This window comes from Hyalella azteca, unplaced genomic scaffold (genome assembly GCF_000764305.2).
Source record: "Hyalella azteca isolate HAZT.00-mixed unplaced genomic scaffold, Hazt_2.0.2 contig2932, whole genome shotgun sequence".
In the NCBI taxonomy this organism is placed as follows: Eukaryota; Metazoa; Arthropoda; class Malacostraca; order Amphipoda; family Hyalellidae; genus Hyalella; species Hyalella azteca.
In genome coordinates this window covers 272,622-293,339 of record NW_025933189.1, presented here as the reverse complement: position 1 = coordinate 293,339, position 20,718 = coordinate 272,622, and the positions used below count along the sequence as shown (strand labels likewise).

General features: G+C 38.9%; 2 protein-coding genes across 2 annotated transcripts in view; one reads left to right on the top strand and one right to left on the bottom strand.

Annotated features, from left to right (window-relative positions):
* The first annotated feature begins 948 nt into the window (after positions 1-948).
* Positions 949-4,686, top strand: LOC108674431. The gene is made up of 4 exons (XM_018162377.2): positions 949-1,037; positions 1,913-2,034; positions 2,508-3,726; positions 4,282-4,686. The coding sequence occupies exons 3-4, from the start codon at positions 2,719-2,721 to the stop codon at positions 4,381-4,383; spliced, it is 1,110 nt and encodes a 369-aa protein (XP_018017866.1). The 5' UTR covers positions 949-1,037; positions 1,913-2,034; positions 2,508-2,718; the 3' UTR covers positions 4,384-4,686.
* Positions 4,687-8,823: 4,137 nt separating this feature from the next.
* Positions 8,824-20,718, bottom strand: part of LOC108674429 (transmembrane protein 245) — a 29,466-nt gene continuing 17,571 nt past the window's right edge. Inside the window, exons 13-20 of the mRNA XM_047885736.1 lie at positions 20,147-20,294; positions 19,095-19,112; positions 17,036-17,220; positions 16,196-16,296; positions 15,736-15,866; positions 14,382-14,501; positions 13,696-13,891; positions 8,824-9,411 (exon numbers count right to left, since the gene is read on the bottom strand). Coding sequence (XP_047741692.1) covers positions 9,390-9,411; positions 13,696-13,891; positions 14,382-14,501; positions 15,736-15,866; positions 16,196-16,296; positions 17,036-17,220; positions 19,095-19,112; positions 20,147-20,294 — 921 coding nt within the window. The 3' untranslated portion in view covers positions 8,824-9,389. The remainder of the gene's footprint in view (positions 9,412-13,695; positions 13,892-14,381; positions 14,502-15,735; positions 15,867-16,195; positions 16,297-17,035; positions 17,221-19,094; positions 19,113-20,146; positions 20,295-20,718) is intronic.

Sequence of the window (20,718 nt, the reverse complement as noted above, 5' to 3'; positions counted from 1 at the left end):
ATATATTGAACTTAATTTCAGTTAATAGGGCAACGGCCAAGGTGGTTATACCCTGTCTCTTATACACATCTAGATGTGTATAAGAGACAGCAACTGTTCTCCTCATAACAAGTATCGTCTTATTTTGCTTCATTGTTCCCGACACAACTGTTCTCCTCATAACAAGTATCGTCTTATTTTGCTTCATTGTTCCCGACACAACTGTTCCCCTCATAACAAGTATCGTCTTATTTCGCTTCATTGTTCCCGACACAACTGTTCTCCTCATAACAAGTATCGTCTTATTTTGCTTCATTGTTCCCGACACAACTGTTCTCCTCATAACACATGTATCGTCTTATTTCGGTTCATTGTTACCAACACAACTGTTCCCCTCATAACACATGTCTCGTCTAATTTTACTTCAGTGTTCCCGACACAACTGTTCCCCTCATAACACGTGTATCGTCTAAATTCGCTTCATTGTTACCAACACAACTGTTCCCCTCATTACACATGTATCGGGTTATTTCGGTTCATTGTTCCCGAGACAACTGTTCTCCTCATAACAAGTATCATCGTCTTATTTTACTTCATTGTTCCCGACACAACTGCTCTCCTCATAACAAGTATCGTCTTATTTCGCTTCATTGTTCCCGACACAACTGTTCCCCTCATAACAAGTATCGTCTTATTTTGCTTCATTGTTCCCGACACAACTGTTCCCCTCATAACACATGTATCGTCTAATTTTGCTTCATTGTTCCCGACACAACTGTTCCCCTCATAACAAGTATCGTCTTATTTCGCTTCATTGTTCCCGACACAACTGTTCCCCTCATAACACATGTATCGTCTAATTTTGCTTCATTGTTCCCGACACAACTGTTCCCCTCATAACACATGTATCGTGCTATTTCGCTTCATTGTTGTCCATCTTTAATATTTTGTCCATCAAATTAGGCACCGTTGGGGCGATCACTCCACCCCCCAGCTACTCCAACATCTACGGGAACGTCGCCGGAGTTGCCAGTCTTGATGCCGGCGATAAATGCGAGGTCAGATCAATATGTGTCTTCTGAATTCATACCAATTATTAGGTACTTAACATACACCAACTAGTTTAATGATTGTACATTAAGGCTGTAACAGCGGGTTCGGTAACAGCAGCAGCGTAATTACCATATAAGCACCACTCGAATTGGCCAGGATTAGCGGTAAAAGACATCTCCAAGAAATTCGAATAATACTAATCCGTCTGATTCCGTTTTATCTTCGTGTTTACCCATGTAAATGTGTGACTGGAAACAACTGCATCATAATGTAACTGCAATTATTGAAAGGATTTTTTATAAAGAAATTCGTCGCTAAAATTGTTCATAATAAACTGATAATAAGGCAATAAGGTGATGTAACTTACATCTTGACGTATGTTTCGTGAATGTAAAGCGTGAGTTACGACGTCACCTAACGTAACGTGCAATGTCCTTGCCGATTGCCAATGATTCCCAAAGCAAGTACATCTTCCAATTCAGGGTGAAAAATTTAGCAAAATATTAAGATATTTATAATTTAGATGACATCATAGAGTATAAGCGACTTTGATAAGCTCCTACAAAGTCGATGAACTTTGACAATAAAAAGAATTTATTTGAACGTCAAATCATGAAAGTTCTTTCTTCATTCTGTTGCTTATCAAAAGAAGCCACTCGCTTGGTCATTGCCGTGTGAAACTTAGTTGCGTATAACCTCATTTGTCTTGGCAAAAATGAAGCCACAGCTCGCTCTGTTTGTCGTGTGTAATTTAGATACCTCATTTGTGCATGTATAGACAGTTAGCGCAGTGCGATCTGTCATTGCCGTGTGTAACTTTATTACGGACAAGCAATTTCCTCTATACCCTGACTGTGGCATGCCTCATTTGTGTTAACAGATTGATGGTGCAGCGCGATCCGTCATTGCCGTGTGGAGGGTGATCGTCGAGTGCAGCTCTAAAGAAACAGCGCGACTCAACGAAACTGATCCACCTGTTTTCGAAACTCCTCCTCCATGTCTGTATGTGCAGTTACGTTAATATTTTTCCTTATGATAGCATGCTATGAGTGTCATATTTTTTACTTGATCGCTTACATTCATCTCGGCTTGTTTCAGTTAGCCTCAGGTAAAAATCTATTCATTCTATCATCTAAAAATCTATTCATTTCATAAATTTGTTCTAGATCTTTTTGTATCTTCGTTAATTCCAGCTACAAGCATGTACACCTTTTAGCAACCTCAATTTTTCCTATAGGTCCACTTATTCTACGTAAATTTCGGCTGAGCAAAATCTTAAATGTTAAAATTTCAGGTATTAAAATTGACTCGGCGTAAACTTTATCTATTCAAAATAAAGTTCGAAATTTTAGGAAAAAGTATATGAATAATAAGTTCATCCGTTTTTTTCAATAAATTCAATCTACGAATTTAAAGCAATTCACTAATAGGATTTTTCCGATGATCTAATTTGATGAATCATCTACCGTCATCAGGCCCAACACCCGACTTGCTCATTCGGTCCCCAGAACAAATCCACACTACAATACAACTCCTAACTCAAGGCCTCCTCCACGACAATTCCCACCTCGATGTCAGACCCCAAGAACAAACCCCAAAGCTAAATTTTCTGAACCTGCATCAGAACACAACCACAGAGCACGTCGGAATATTTTTCAAAACTCCCGAGCTGCATCAAGTACCGCAATGAGGGCCACTGAAAATCTGCAATCTCCAAGTTCCAATAATTTCAATTCGCTAATTAACTCAAATCGTCGATCAGAATCTTGCCTGAACGCCGACAATAGCAAACGTGAGATAAAAAGGAGCGATGACGAAGAAGGACGATGGGACGATGCCAAAGGGCAACAGTCGTCAATGAAAAATAGAAGTCCTTACCTTATTCTTGCAGATCGATCTGGAAAATGCATCGCTGGTCTAGAAAAAACGCCTCCTGCTGCCCTGCTTCCACCTATAAACTTTCCGGAAGAGAGAACGAGCCAGACACTCGAGCCATTGAACTTGGTTTCAATGTTGCACGGAGCTTGTGCACCCATAAGTGATATTCCTGAGACTGCCTTGGCGCTTGAAACAAAGAACGACACAGGATACAGCACAAGCTCAGCCTCTACTATCTGTCAATTAACAAACGAAACATTGGGATTAAGCGGGCTTTGTTCGAGCATTTCCACCAATCCAGCGTCTCCTTATCCATTTGATGACAGAACTTTGCTACTAGAGACCAGTGACACCCAAACTGACGAGAGAAACAAACGAAGTGTCGAGCATTCTCTCGCCGAGGACAGTTACGTCAGTACTTCATCAACTCAACACCCACGAAGAGAACGGAGCAGCCTCTCAGGCAGTTATCTGGAAATGATGAGGCTCGTTGATGACAGAATCCAAAAACAAAGCGAATCTTCAAGCGTTAAATCCAGGCAGTCGATGCGAGAACACGAACATTTGCGACTGCACAAAATGTCCAACTTCCGCACTCCTTCTAAGAACAGCACAACGAATCCGCCAATGAACGTCCAGTCGTCTGCATGTAACACGCCTCCGCCAGTGTACCATGCAGTTTGGATTCGAATCCATCTTCCATCTGGGTCCTTGTCTGATTACATTCCTGCCAAGAAAAGCGCTCTCAAGGAAGGCATGTACGTGGTTGAGATCCTGCCGCATTCAGTTTACCCAATCCAGGCTTGCAGCGTCGAGGTGAGCGTTCGACATTCATAATTGCAAATAATTCCATTCTGACGGAACAGTTATCGGGATGAAATTTGTGTTCTCTTTCGTTTTCATAGGCAACAATTCATTTTTTGTTCAATAAATTTTTTATTACACATCTACTATCAATAGACAACAAACCTGAACTAAAAATTCTGTAAAACAATGATAAAAAATTCAGTCAAAATGTCCACGCCCCCGCATGTCTGAATGCTTGCCTGCGTTTCAATCATGGTTGAACTAGTATAAGGTTGACTCATCAGAAGCCTATTTTTGCGGATGTAATTCGTTGTTCGCCTGTGACGTCACTGATCTCAGTGACGTCACGGGCATTAACCAATCACCGAAATGCGATCAAACCAGTCAACCAATCCGTCAAGGGAATGACGGGTTTGTTTACGTTTCTTGATCTACGCGGCGTAACAAGAAAGCTGAACTGAAAGACGGAACTTCTCGTCGGTCAACCTTATATAGTTCAACCATGCGTTTCAATATTCTAACGTGAGTAAATCAATTAAAATTCCCCCTCCTCGTTCTTTGCAGGTGTCTTCGGATACTGAAGAGGTAGACGTGGTCCGCATTGAATGTCTTACTGCCGATAGAACAACTGTGGAGTCCTTCCAGTACGGAATGCTCGAGAGCTGAATGCGTTACGCAGCACAACGTTCCTTCTTTACGTCTTTTACGTTTAGTTTATCGTAAAGATCGGGGGTAACAGTTTTGATTTTTGAAAATTTTAGTTTTTTTTTTAGTTCCCGGTGATAGTCATGGTTGATGACTACAATCCGATGTATAGTACTTGCTGTTCAACTACATAAAGTGGGGTTTTGTGTTGAATATTACAATCGTAGCACGTGAGCAAATGGTTTTAAAAATACGTAAGTTCCTAATTGTGTTTTTAGAAGAAAATGAAAATCGTTTGTAAATTCCAATTAAAAAATCACGCCGGTATTTTAACATTTTTGAATGCAATTAATGTGAATTTTTTAGGTGTACTTCACACAGTTTCTTTAGAATAGAATTTTCGAAATTAAATAGTATCTAAAATTCCCTTTATTTCATGGATATTTTCATTGCATTTCCGTATTTTTAAATCTTATGCCATAGCTAACTCGAATATTTTATATCAAAGCAAAACTAGGAATAAATTCTAACCCATTTTACTCGCGTATTGTTTACCTCTATTTTCCTACGAACGATATCTTCAAACATTATACGGAACCAAATTTATAGTATTTGCTTGACTGATCCAATTTGAAACTAATACGTTATATACTAAGGCACCAATTTCCTTTAATAACTGAAGGAAAAAATCATCCGTTACTGTTGTCTCGTGCTAATGAATTATTATAAAGGATAACATGATTTTTAATCAATTTGGAGCTAGTTGGAAACAAATTTCTTTACATATTAGGATTAATAAGTATATTGAATATTTTATAACAAGATTGCGAGCGGTTTCACAAAATTTTTGCTCTGACAATATACATTGAAATTCACTACTTAATATCGATATCGACATTATCCACTTTTTAGCAGGCATTTTATATGTATGTAATTGAATGCATTATTTTTCTAATTTATAGTGCACGTGTCTGACATTAAAGTGCTTTAAAATATACCTCATTCTCCTTGCGCAAAAAATATATTGAAGAAAATGGAATAATAATTAATTATCGATTGCACTGGATTGAAGTTCTTCCATTTGAAGAATACAATTCAATATTTTAAATCTCCAAATATTCTTAAATTAGGAACCGCACTTTCTGCGGCCAACTATCCTCGTTCATATGAGTCTTCTCTATTATGTTGGCCGAAGCAAATATTAAACTTCTTAATAAATATTTATATTTTTATCTAACCTCAGGTGCACGCAAGACAAATTTTTATCTTAGATATGACTCATTGCAGCCGTAATTTAGACGTGAGATTCTACACTTCTGGTGGTTAATTTGCAAAGGTGAACTTCTTGCGTTAGTGGTTATACAATTTTATATTGAAAATTTGTTTAATTAATTTATCCCATTCATTGTTGCATACCTTCAAAAGATAGTCAGAAGACAGAGTTTATAATTCTATTTATACTGTAACATATCAATTTATTTTATATACATATGTTGAGCTTCCGAGGTTATTTTGTGAACGATTGACTGCGGAACCTAACGATCGGAGTGAAATCGCTCTTCATCTGATTTTGATAGTATCTGATCGAGATATTTCCTTCTGATTGTGATTCCAGTCGATAATATAAAATTTCCTCTCGCTTAACCGTTGTCGACAAAAATATGCTGTCAGTTGTGGAGTTTATTTTCTAACTCACTGTCGCATGGACAGACCTTGAGCGCGCGTTGTGCTATGGAGCGTATGTGGTGTTCGTTCTGTAGCGCTGCATGCTTCCATTTAATTCGTCTATATCTGTGGGTAATCATTAAAATTAATGAGAAGAATTATTCTAACTTGCACCATTACATCTCATAACCGAAGTAACACAGAGGCCTTTCGAATTCATCATTCAACCGCCATTTCGATAAGTTTTTTTACTTCCAATGCTACAAGACCTGTATAGCTCAAGCCATCTCTCATCCTCGAAAGATGAGTCTTAAGCTATCAATTGACTAACCTATGGTTTTTACCGGTCATTCCAATTATTTGCCGGGCAACTTCGAACACAAAATTTCGCGCAGTGGTTTATAGTTTAGCCATTCTGAAATCTCAATTGTAAGTAGAACCATGCTTAACTTAATAACTTAAAATATTTATTTATAACGTCGTACCACTGGCAGAGTTTACTTAAAACTTAAGGGGTCAAGAAATAAAATGTTACTCTTATGCTGTAACATCGCTCTATTTTTTATAATAATATAGCGTGGCAACGTATTAATTTCTAGTTAAATTGATGTTCGCTGAGTGTGGTAAAAAGGAAAAAAAAAACAAGGTATCAAAAGCTGTCTTTTATTAATTCATAAAACAGATGAAAGTTTGGCAAGCAATGAAAAATGTATTAGGAACATCATTTATAACAGCGAAATCCCGAAGTTTTATCTCTCGTTTATATAAGTGAATTCGCGACGCTTCTGGCACCCTTCATTGCGGAAGTAAACACCAAACGCAGCGACAACACAAAATTCGCGTCACTGATCTCCTCAAGGCCAATAAGTCACTAATTATGCATGACCTTAAATGAACATAGCAAAATCATTTCATAGTGCGCATATATTTATCGGATATTGATGCAAGGATTAATATTAACAAGGAAGGATAATGATTTGTTCATCACTGATGCCAAAGAAAACAACATACCAAAGAATTTTTTGGGCGTCTGACCATCACTCGACGATGATATGAACTAATTTCTAAAACGGATAAATAATCTTCATTGAATAACGAAAACGATCTAAATAAATGTAATTAGGAATTGATTTAGAGAGAGAGAGAGAATCGCTGCCGAGTAAATATATTGCATTCAGTCTAACCTTTTGCCATGCATCAGGATATAGGAGCAAGGAAGTGAGCAAGGAATAATTGTGCAGTTGTAACCACTGGGTCGTTACAATTCTTAATTTTGCATAAAACTTGTCATCCAACTTGAAAAGTCGAAAAATTAAATGAGGTCTGAATGCTTTTGATCGCCTAATTTCCCTCTATATAATGAGGGTAATGTTGAAGTACACTAATGACATCCAAGCCAACAGAAGAAACATATGAATTATGACGCAGAAGCCCATGCATGCGACCACGCTCAGTAGGCTCGCAGAAGGCCGTAATATATCACAGCATTTTCATTGTTACTTCTTTAAATATTAGGACTAATCGTAATACAATATTGGCAATCTGCGTACGGGAACTGTATGAACTTTGACAGTATTTTATGCGACAATTAAATTCTTCATCTCGAATGCGAACCTCGAACAACTTACACATGTTATTTTTCTACACCATCACTTGTAACCAACACTATATCTAACCGGTTCGAACAACCTGATCCTCCGAGAGTTTCGTGAGCTGAAAGAACTGGCTACAATTTAAATTAGAAATAAAATCCCGCACTGAAATTCGTCATTTCAGCTACATGAACAGTCGAACTGTCGATTATTTTCAACCACTCCAATTAAGTCCTGCATTTTTCACTCTGCGCCACAATCGGAAAAATTGCCGATAAATAGTAAACATTACAGCGAATCTTACTATTCAAGATCTCAAAGCATTGAAGTCCATGTAATTTTCAGCATAATATACTGAGTAAATACCTCGCGTGCTGGAAAAAACTTGACAAGTGCTTCGTTTAATAGCAAGAAGCACGAACAGCTAGAGACGCTCATATGTATCATTGGTTATTCATTACATACCCATCACCCACCAATACAATTCATAATAGATTTAAAATTGACTATAAATGCGCGACTAGTTAAATCCAACCCTGGATTCCATTACTTCGACATTCGTTCTAACGATGTCAGCGCTGTAATGAGGTGTTCCATCATACGAGCTTTCTCAATGAAAATCATCACATGCGGGTACGTGTTATCCACTTGAATGACTCTAATAGAATAAGCTAAGATGAATGGGATAAAATATGTTAGAAATTAACATTTTCTTCTAGATTATACATATAGTAAAGATGATTTGTTGCGAGATAAATATATGGCGCAAAGAGTGATCAAGAATTCTCAACCGCCTCCATGACCGCTGTAGTTAGGACCATGGATCTGCAGTGCGCGGCTGTCTGCTAGTGGTATCTATAGCACCTAGAGTATGATTACAAAGTTGCACATCACAAGTATTAAGCAGTGACTAGTACATCACTAGCACTACTATAGCTCCTGGTTTATCACTAGTACCTAATATATGACCAACACCCCACCAGTACCTCGAAAATCACCAGTAGCTCGTGCATCTCTAGTCACTAGCACATCACAAGTACCTGGTGCATCGCCAACTCCTGGAGCACCACTAACATCACTAGGACCTGATGCATGACTAGTAGTACCTGGTACATTACGAGCGCCTGGCGTGACAATGTTACATCCGGGACCCGGGGGCGGGGTGACCTGCCTAGCGACGACTCGGAGACGGAGGACGATGAAGGCGGCGCATCAGCGTGACCGGGGACTAGGAAATCCCGAACTCATCATAAGGACATCACTATTACTTTGGAGCACACTAGCATATGGTCATGTCTAGAGGTGTAAGCTAGCAATTGGTACGTCACTAGAACTGTGTATCACTAGCACTACGTACATCACTAGCACTAGATACGTTTCTAGAGAAGGACCGTAGTTTAGGCATGTCTTCCATAGTTAAAGTTCGTGTACCGTCGTTTGGATTTGTCTTCCGAAGTTGCGGTTGGTCTTTCCTTAGTTTGGGTTTGTCTTCCATGGTTCGAGTTTGTCTACCGTGTTTGAGTTTGCCTTTCGTGGTGGGGTTCGCCTTGCTTAGTTAAAATTTGTCTTCCGTAGTTCCGGTTGGTCTTCCGTAGTTCGGGTTTATCTTCCCTGTTTGGGGGTTTCCTTTGGTTTGTGTTCCACAACTCTGGGTTTTGTCAGCGACGTCGCGCTCTCCAGCGTTACGGAGGGAGTGAGATGTGAGCTGCTACAGCATCACTGTTGTTAGAGGCACATCTATATAGCGCGCGCTGGATGTAACAGAAGCCGCTACTCCAGCTGACTAAAGCTCCTGCAACATGCCAACGTAACATCAATCATTAAAGAAAACAATCGTCTAATGTTATTATTTCCTCCATTTTCAAGTGTGCTGGCTTAAACGAGAGAGAGGCTTGTTCTATACTGGGCGTTCGCGATATAATATTGAAAACGGACGTACAAACGTACTTGGTCTCTACGTGAATGCATGAACTCATTGCTTTGACGGAAGTCTCTTCATGCTCCTTAATTAAGGCGCACGTTATAGGCTAGTAAAGAGCAGTAAATAAAACATAATCACTTATATCCCTTCGAGAGGTTGAAGCTCATGCATAGATCTAAACAGAGCTGTTCTTGCGTTTGTCTTATAAATAAATAATAGCGGTTTCAACGTTTATTAGGCCGTAGGCCTGTCGCCGATTCTTAACATCGCACAACATCCTCAGCATGTTGAGCTTTCTCAACCACTGGTTCTCTGTTTAGTTATTGCTCTAAGTAATTTTATGAGATACTCTAAGAAAGTATAATATATTCGATAATAGTGACGCATGGCTCACGTCATGATATACTTACACAGTATGATACAGAAACAGCACCACAGACTAAAAGCAAGGAAAACAAAACCACAAATAAGGAAAACGAAAGCTTCATAAATTTCAATCATAATATACAAAGACAACACACACAATAATTAATATATGCAAGACATATTAGAGCTGCACGTCGTACATTTGAAGCAAAGCAAGATTTTTGGTATATAGATAGTAGGTAGTATATAGTTGTGTAGTAGTTTGTAGTATATAGTTGTGTTCATTAACGCTCAATTAACAGACAACGCAAAATGAAAGCTTTCAAAATCAAATTAATAAATAAAGTACCTAGTTTATTATGAGCGACATGGGAAGGGTGTACAAAAAATTCATTTGGACTTTTTCGGCCTCGAATATCCAAAAGAATGTGAAATGGAAGAAATAAATTCAAGTTCAGGATATTCAAGACCAATGCGCTCCTGATCATCATATTGCACGTGGTCAAACTTGGCGGCTGAAATTTTTTTAGTGGAAAATTTCGTATTGATCATCGATCATGTCATCGATATATAGAAATTGCATGTCTAGCTATATAGAAATTGCATGTCTAGCTATATAGAAATTGCATGTCTAGCTATATAGAAATTGCACGCGGGCATGTTAGAGGACGGTTTGTTTAGCTGCCTTTCTAATTTCAAAATTTACTTCTTCGATCCACCAAAGCAGATGAAGTTGTAAACCATAATTAAATAAGATTATTTTTTGTCGTCTGGTATAGCAAAAAAAAAACGTTTCATGAACTTTAAAGTTCATATTTTTGAGATTTCGCCATGAAAGTTTGTCCATTCAAAGATGAAACGAGCGCTGCGTATTTAAACTTTTAATTAAGAAGCCATGACACTGCTTATGTAAAGAAGGAACGTTTATTAGAGACCAAATCAAAACAACAAACTACCGTAGCTTCCATAGTTCATTAAAACGAAACCGAAATAATTATAAAATAAAATAGGTGATAAGCAAAAAAAAAAACATCAACTGAATCTTCGTGGCAAAACAAGAAAAAAAAATCTCTTCTGGAGCATCAACAGACATGTTCAAATTTAGTTACTAGCTCAGGACGCCTTTACGTGTAGATATTCTCCACGACCCCAGTCTCGAATCTCTGCGATCCCAGTCTCGAATCTCTGCGATCCCAGTCTCGAATCTCTGCGATCCCAGTCTCGAATCTCTGCGATCCCAGTCTCGATTCTCTACGATCCCAGTCTCGATTCTCTACGATCCCAGTCTCGATTCTCCACGATCCCATTCTCGATTCTCTGCGATCCCAGTCTCGATTCTCTGCGAACCCAGTCTCGCTTCTCTGCGAACCCAGTCTCGCTTCTCTAAGATCCCAGTCTCGATTCTCCACGATCCCAGTCTCGATTCTCTGCGATCCCAGTCTCGCTTCTCTACGATCCCAGTCTCGATTCTCTACGATCCCAGTCTCGATTCTCTACGATCCCAGTCTCGATTCTCTTACAGTACAGTACAGTCCAGTACAGCACAGTTCAGTACAGTCCAGTACAGCACAGTACAGTATAGTACAGTACAGACCATTGCCCGAAATAAAGCTATTAGCTCATATGGTTTCATCATCGATTAAGTCAGTTCTAAGAAAAATAAGTTTTACAAGCAAGTCATACTCTCGAATGAAAGAAGTGATCTTTAAATCTAAGATAGAGAACAGCAAAGCAGCTATAGTTAAATAATAGAAGCTTTTCAACTGAACTAGCATTATTTTCTAACTAATGAGCAGGATATATATAGGGTGGACTCACTTGAAGCCTATCGCTGCATTGACGACACAAATTCAAGTATTTATATACGAAACTTAACGGACGTTGAGAAATCCAATAACAAGATCGTAAGTCATCATTAAATGTATTTCAAAAATTCAACCGATCTTCTATTTGATACTTGACATATGAACCGAATCTCCATGTCTAATGAGAATCTTTCTTGCATTTCATTTAAGCAACAATCTAGTATAGATTATGAGAATATTTTGAGGTTTTAAAGCTATAAGAACATTCAACTTTGTGTTCATTTGTTTCTTTAATATTGCTAATAATTTCTTATAATATTATACTATAAAAAATAAAGGGTACATAAAAATATAACTAAAATTAAGATAAAAAAGGAAAATTTATTACACGAAAAATCATTGCTAAACAAACATAAAACTAATACAACTTTTTATCGTGACAGCCAGGCACATTCTTTGTTCAATATCAACTTATTAAATAAAAAAACCCAATTTAAAAAAAAAGTTTAAACATAAACACAATCAATTCCCCTTTCAAAAGAATAAACTTTTTAAATCAAACAAAAAAGTGTAAATTTGAAAGAAGAAACGCTACCTACCACTTTAACAAGTTAAACAAAGAATTAAAACAAGTTAAATGAGGAATTAAAATTATAAAAAAAGCTGCGCTTGTGCAAATATTCCAGGCATCAGCGGCGGCGATGAGGCGTTACCGACCAGCGGTCAGGGTTCTGGGAGGGAGGGAGGGTGTCAGGGAGGGGTGGTGGTGGAGGGGTGGTGATGGAGGGATGGTGGTGGGGTGGTGGTGGAGGGATGGTGGAGGGGTGATGGTGGCGGGGTGGTGGTGGAGNACAAACAGCACACTGGCACCAGCACAATGGTGGACACAAACAGCACACTGGCACCAGCACAATGGTGGACACAAACAGCACACTGGCACCAGCACAATGGTGGACACAAACAGCACACTGGCACCAGCACAATGGTGGACACAAACAGCACACTGGCACCAGCACAATGGTGGACACAAACAGCACACTGGCACCAGCACAATGGTGGACACAAACAGCACACTGGCACCAGCACAATGGTGGACACAAACAGCACACTGGCACCAGCACAATGGTGGACACAAACAGCACACTGGCACCAGCACAATGGTGGACACAAACAGCACACTGGCACCAGCACAACGGTGGACACAAACAGCACACTGGCACCAGCACAACGGTGGACACAAACAGCACACTGGCACCAGCACAATAGTGGACACAAACAGCACACCGGCACCAGCACAACGGTGGACACAAACAGCACACAGCAACACAAGACGACTAGAGGAAAAGTAAATAAATTGTGCACTTAAATTCCAACATAAGCACCTCAATGTAGCTCAGGCCAGAAGCTGCCCGTGATAAGCTGCTAAATAAAATTTAAACTAAACCAAAAATGATAAATAAAAGTATAAAGTCAAAATAAAAACAAATAACTGAGAACCTATCAAAACTGTAGAATGCCACATAGTTATATAACTTCCTGGGCCTGATAAATAAACTACACTCATAGTTCACATAGTCTATGTAAGGCTATACCTACCTAGAGGCTACATTAGGGTCCAAATAACAGAGGATTTTTATCTAAAAAGAATTCCACAGCCTGAAGAGTTCAACATGTGCCATAACAACTGAACCTATCAACGTATTTCAGTTTCAACAATGATTGATTGGCGCCTGCAACTAATATGAGAAGAAATTTAACATGAACACAGTAAAGCAGCGATAAAGATAAACATGTTGGCACTAAATAAAAGATAACACCTAATATCATAACGTCATCACCCTATAACCCAATAACGAGCCTCATCACCTCCGTAGTCTGGAGTACTTAGCAGCAGGAGCAGGAGCAGGAGGTGGGGGGCGGGGGTCTTACCATAACCTCATCACCCTATAACCTCATCACCCTACAACCCAACACAACTCATCACCTCCGTAGTCTGGAGTACTTGGCACCAGCAGGAGCAGGAGGAGGGGGACAGATGAGGGCGGCGTAGAGGTTGGTGGCGACCAGCAGGATGCACAGCAGCAGGGGGCCCAGGATGGCGCCCTCAGCGCCCCAGCAGAAGATGCCCCCGCCCACCGCCAGCCCCGTCAGGTACGGGTGCCCACCTCTGTTAATATATCCTACATTTATTATACTTCTTAAGCAGCACAAATATGATTATACTCCAGAGACCCGCCTACAGTCACACCCGTCAGGTAAGGGTGCCCTCCTCTGTTAAATATCTTGCATTTATTACAGGTGTCCTCTGTCAACATGTCCTGTATTTATTACAGGTGCCTCCTCTGTCAACATGTCCTGTATTTATTATGGGTGTCCTCCTCTGTCAACATGTTCTGTATTTACTACAGGTGCCCTCCTCTGTCAACATGTCCTGTATTTATTACAGGTGCCTCCTCTGTCAACATGTCCTGTATTTATTCTGATTCTTAAGCAGAACAAATAATAATAAATATACTTCAGAGAAGGTGCTTGGAATTTTTTTACGCCCTAGTTCCACTACCGGGACTGCTTTTATCGCTGTTGATATCACCTACTGGTCTGATTTCATCAACTGATGGTGGTGATTTCATCGGGGCAGGTTATCACACTATTTTATCTCAGCATATCTGCTCAGCAGCAGCAGCAGGGCCAGCGTGGGGCTGTCATGGCCCCACCACAGCTCCAGCAGCCCGGGCACGCACGCCCAGTACGTGCCCACTAGAGGCACCGCCCCGAACAGCGCACCTAGCACTGCAGGCAACAATTAATTACTCTTAATCAATAATTAACTGTAGGCAACAATTAATTACTCTTAATCAATAATTAACTGCAGGCAACAATTAATTACTCTTAATTATTAATTATAAATGCCGTAATCAATAATGCGCCCAGCACTGCAGGCAATAATCAATTAATTATTCGTAATCAATAATTAACTGTAGGCTACTTATTCGTAATCAATAATTAACTGTAGGCTACTTATTCGTAATCAATCAATAATTAACTGCGGGCAAAAATTAATTGGTCGTAATTAATAATTATAGATACCAGAATATTTCAATCACTAATGTCAGGAAATTATTTTTTTTTAAAGGAAATGGCAGGGCCCCAAACAGCGCGCCCAGCACTGTAGGCAACAATTATTCGTAATCAATAATTAACTGAAGGGAACAATCAATTACTCTTAATCAATAATTATAGATCCCGGAATAATCCAATTAATAATGTCAGAACTCAATCGTAATGTCAGGAAATAATTTTTTTAAATAAATAATTCCTGAAATGGCAGTCATAATGATATTACATTTCGTCAATCCTTTGTTGTTTTTTCTATGCTATGCAGAAATATTTAATTCCTTCTCTGCGGTAATTAGTTAAGCAACCAAAGGTTACAAAATAAATGAGAGTGTTCACCAGAAATATATATACAGAGATATCAATAAATATAAGAAACAGACGGAGTAATTGAAACATTAATACTTCACAGGGAAAGCACCAGTTAATGTTCGCCTTAAGGAATAAGGATGAAATAAAATTAATTCAAGGAATAAGGAGGATATATAGGTAAATAATTCATGGAATAAGGAGGGTAATAATTGGGGGAGGGTGTAGGTGATTATTTCAAGGAATAACGTGGGTATGTAGGTAAATAATTCAATGAATAATTGGTGGTTATAAAATTAATTCTAGGAAAGAATTCACTTCTAAATAAATGGTGAAAACTATTAACGTCTGCTTCACGATGGCACACAATCATATACCAGCGAAATAAATAATGAAAACTATTTACTTCTGATACAGTATACACGATGGCAAACAATTAAATAATGACAAATAATTAAATGAATTTGCATTAAATAATGAAAAATAATGCAAATTATTTATTCTGATATACCGTACGATGGCAAAACAATCATATACCAGCGAAATAAATAAAGAAAACAATCATAGACCAGCAAAATAAATAATAAAAATTATTCTATACCAGCAGGGATGTAGACGATGTTGGTGGCGAAGATGGAGTGCAGGAGCCACGTCCACAGGCCGTAGAAGACGCCCATCTTGAGCGACGCTGTGAACACACCGTTGATAGCCTCCTCCAACGCCACTCCAACGCTGTAACATACCAGCTATAACATCCTCCAACGCTTTAACATCCCAGCTAAAACATCCTCCAACGCTTTAACATCCCAGCTATAACATCCTCCAACGCTGTAACATCCCAGCTATCTGTGGGCTAAAAATAAAATAACCAACAACTCAAATAATTCATGACACAATTAAACAATCCCATCATTGAGTCTGCCACATTTAACTGTGGGCTAAAAATAAAATAACCAACAACTCAAATAGTTCATGACATAATTAAACAATCCCATCATTGATTCTGTCACATTTGACTTGCTAAAAAAGCTACACAAAAAAACATGTCCAGACTAACTAACCTGTTCATCTGACCAGGCGCGAGGTTGCCGAGGATGGCTACAGGGCGATAAGTCTGGCCAGAACTTGCCAGCACGTAGAACAGAGCCGTCAGGAACACAACCTGTAACACAACAATTCAACTTTACAACTAATTCAAACTAATACATAATAATTACTCAAATTTCACGCCTGCAACACAAAAACTCAACTTTAAAACAAAATTAAACTAATACATAATAATTACTCAAATTTCAATAGGCACAAAACAACTGGTACTTACTATAGGTGCAGTATGTACCGAGCATTCATGAATTTAAGATGCAACGAAAAGATTAATCCTTTCAGTCTGAGGTATTTTCCATAAGTAAACCCTCATAAATTAATCATAACTTGAGTTATACCTAATGCAATAAAAACCAAATCAATAATAATTACTCCAAATTGGACAAATACCCTATTGGTATGGTAATATTTTAAATAACATAAGCACATAACGATGAAAATGCAACAAAAAATCCATAAAAAAAACTAACGAAAAAAAAAACAATAAGAAAAATGAACAAAATAAATAAACAAAAATTATCAAGAAACCATAGAAAGAAAATCATAAGCAATGTAATTTCTCTTCGAGACCAGGGCCTATACTTTCAAAAAAAGTTAGGATATCGTAAGTTCATCAGCCAATCATTGACGGCCTTTCAAGCAAAATCCACCAATCATAGACAAGAAAATAGAGCGTAAGTACTTACGTTCACTTAGCGCGTTATGAAAGTATGGCTTCAATTCTATAAGAAGTATGTTTGCTTTCTCTAAGTGAATAAGAAGCACATATCCATTAACCACTTGCAAGTGTCACTCACAGCAGAGATAAGTGCGTTGAGCAGAGACAGCGAGCCGCCGAGCAGTGCTGAGGCTGATGCTGTGGTGAGCGACACGACGATGCTGATGTTGCCCAGCAGCACGCCCCACACGCCCTCCAGCACGCTCAGTATTGTGCCTACGTTGTCACGCAGCACTTGACTCATAGACTCGAGTGATATCAGACCTGTGAGACAAGTGTTACAGCATTGCTGTTACAGCATTACTGTTGCAGCATTACTGTTGCAGCATTACTGTTACAGCATTACTGTTGCATGTATTGCTGGTACAGCATTACTGTTACAGCATTACTGTTACAGCATTACTGTTACAGTATTCCTGTTACAGCATTACTGTTGCAGCATTACTGTTACAGCATTACTGTTACAGCATTACTGTTACACCATTCCTGGTACACCATTCCTGATATAAAGTTCCTGCTATACCATTGCTGTCACATATCCACACTATATGGCATCTTAGACTCAACGTGGCAACAACATTGTATCTCATGTTGAGTAACTCACGTTGAATGAGTACAGAAATGTACATTATGTTGAAAAAGGACGCAGAAATGCATCATATGTGATGCAAAATCAAGACTATATTTTATTATGTATTCGTCATGGCAATATATCTCACATTGACTGATTGAACGTGAATGGATCTTTGTTAGCTAATGTGCATGCGAGACGTAATGCATGGATTTGCTCCAACGGAGAAACCGCGTCGCGAGGAGCGTTTTTAATGAACGTTTTCGACATGACATGATAATGCGTCGGTGCAAGACTATGACTTGTTAGAATAGAGAAGAATAGAATACGAGTGTCGGGACTGAAGAAATAGGCCCATGGCCTGTTGCCGATTCTTGAATTTTTCGTGACTTGATTCACGAGGGATCCGGCCTTTGGAACCCGATCTTTCCATAGCTGACGATTGATTGAGATAGCTTCTGGACTTATTGCATGGTCTGTGAGGTGCTAGGCATTTTAAGACTGATATAGAATATATTTATAATAAGACAGTAGAAGTCACTATTAAGTAAGCAAGGCATTGTAAGCACCATGAATATCAAGCGTGGATGTCAGTTGGAGCACTCGAAGTGAGGAGAGAAATGGCATCGCATGGAACTGATATGCACATCTGATTTTCATCTAAACCTAATAAATGCTATAATAACATCGATTCTAGAAGACAAAACACGTGAGTAAAGTTAACAGCACACAAATCATCTGGTTTTAAGGGAGCAAATAAAACTGCTGTTATTTTAGTACATAGAAACTTTGGGCAAAATCATGATTTAAATATTCGGGATTTAGTACGTAAAGCAATAGGTTGAAAAACATTCATTGATATTTTTAACGGTGAATATTTAGGGTGGCAAAAAATACAAGGTAAATATGAAAATTAAAATTCACTTGACTTGACTGGCAAAACAGTCTTATAACAGCCTTATAAATCATTATTATTATAAACAGCCTATAAAACAGCCTTATAAATCATTATTATTATAAACAGCCTATAAAACAGCCTTATAAATCGAGGCCTGTTCGTCGCTCCTGTTAGCTGAGCAACGCGTGAGCGTTGCGCATATCTTATATTGAAATTGGTTGCCGTTTCTCATGTATAAACTGGCAATAATTGCTTATTTATTAATGCCGTAAATTTAGTATTTGCATTCATTAGTATCACGTTTATTTATTCACTGTAAGTAAGGGTACAAATGTTTTGAATATGGAGCGAGTGCAGGCCATTTTCTTCAGTTATGAAAACAAAAAATGCTGAGCATTCTTGTTTAAATTTGATAAAATAAAATGGCCGGAATAGATATTAGAAATGAGCGTTCAAAAAAAAAAAAGATCATCCGGCACTAGAAGAAGACAACGAGAACACAATGAAGAGAGAATGAAGAGAGGAGAATGAAGAGAACACAATGAAGAGAGGAGAATGAAGAGAACACAATGAAGAGAGGAGAATGAAGAGAACACAATGAAGAGAGGAGAATGAAGAGAACACAATGAAGAGAGGAGAATGAAGAGAGAAGGAGGACGCTTTTCCTACCTGCCATGGGGCTGTTGGCTGCAGCACAGGATGACACAAACATAATGTCAAACTCAACAAAATGACTCACAGATTATCAAAGTTTTTGTTTTCGTTCAGAAATTGAACGATGCAATTTGGAATATTTTGAAATTTATGCAGTAATTTTTATTTTGATTTATGTGGTGCAGCAAATAATTGTTATGGTTTTCTTCTAGCAATTACGGGCTTCAAAACAGTGAAAAATTAAACTCTCATACGTACGTAGGAGTCAAAAACAGAAATTCAATGATGAAATTTTTAAGCAATCTTGATCTCCAAAAGATTTCTGAAAACATTGTGGCTTGCCATGATGAGAGTTAGAAGATGTAACCATCAATAAACCCGGTGAGTTGAAGTGCAGAGGTTAGAATTCAACGGCATAAACATGCTCAATGTAAAATAAAAGCAGAGTGGATATGAGAGCCTCAAAAGTCCCAATCCAGAGACTTTACGTCGCAAAACGCCTTCTCAGTGAGTATAAGACTTAAGCTTAAAGCAACTGCCCAGTGAAGAAGAAATGCAAAAACCGGAAAAGTAAAGTTTAAAGGTAGAAAAAACGCTAAAAAAATTGAATTAAAGATGCACGAGCCCAATCCAAGATAGTTGAAAATACGAAAATCACGAAAACGGTAAAGAAGCCCAGACAGTGAGATTAAAAACTCAACTTGAATGAAGACGGAATTACAATGAATTCAATGAATTGACCTCCTCTGCCGCCCATACCCGGCTGAATGAAGGTTGAATTTTATGAATTTTATGAACTTGTACCCCTCCCTCATACACGACTGAATGAAGGTCTGAAGTTAGCGATGCCTTGCACGAGACCTTAAGACCTTAAGGCCCCTGCCTCGTACCCGGGGAGTTAGCGATGCCTTGCACGAGACCTTAAGACCTTAAGGCCCCTGCCTCGTACCCGGGGAGTTAGCGATGCCCTGCACGAGACCTTAAGACCTTAAGGCCCCTGCCTCGTACCCGGGGAGTTAGCGATGCCCTGCACGAGACCTTAAGACCTTAAGACCCCTGCCTCGTACCCGGGGAGTTAGCGATGCCCTGCACGAGGTTGTCGAAGGTGTCGGCGACGGCCTGGGACGTGACGACGGGACCCTGCAGGGGGGCCCGGGACGCCAGGGGGGGCGATACCACCCACGCCTGGTACACCCTGTCCCACAACTCCAGCACCTGCACACTCAATGTAATACAGGGGACAATTTACACCTCTAATCAGACATCATGTACGATAGCTGGTGCACTTAATGCACTTATTATGTATAATGAGGCTACTATGTACTCAAGTCTTCTCAAAAAGGTTACTAGTTTATTATTATTATTATTAGGTTATTAATTTATACAACTAAGCACCGTTCTACTCTGTATTTACTTGTCAAATCTAGTTAACATATACGTACATTAAGTAACAATTACAGTGGGGGGGAAATAAATATTCGTACACGTGAAAAATCGTATTTTAATGTATGTAAGTACACAAACTGAACAGGAAAAGTGATTTAAATTATGTATAGAGACGCATAGTATTCAAAAATACTATCAAAAGAAATTAAATCTCAATGCAACAAAAAACAATGCAACATGTTCACTTTTCGGG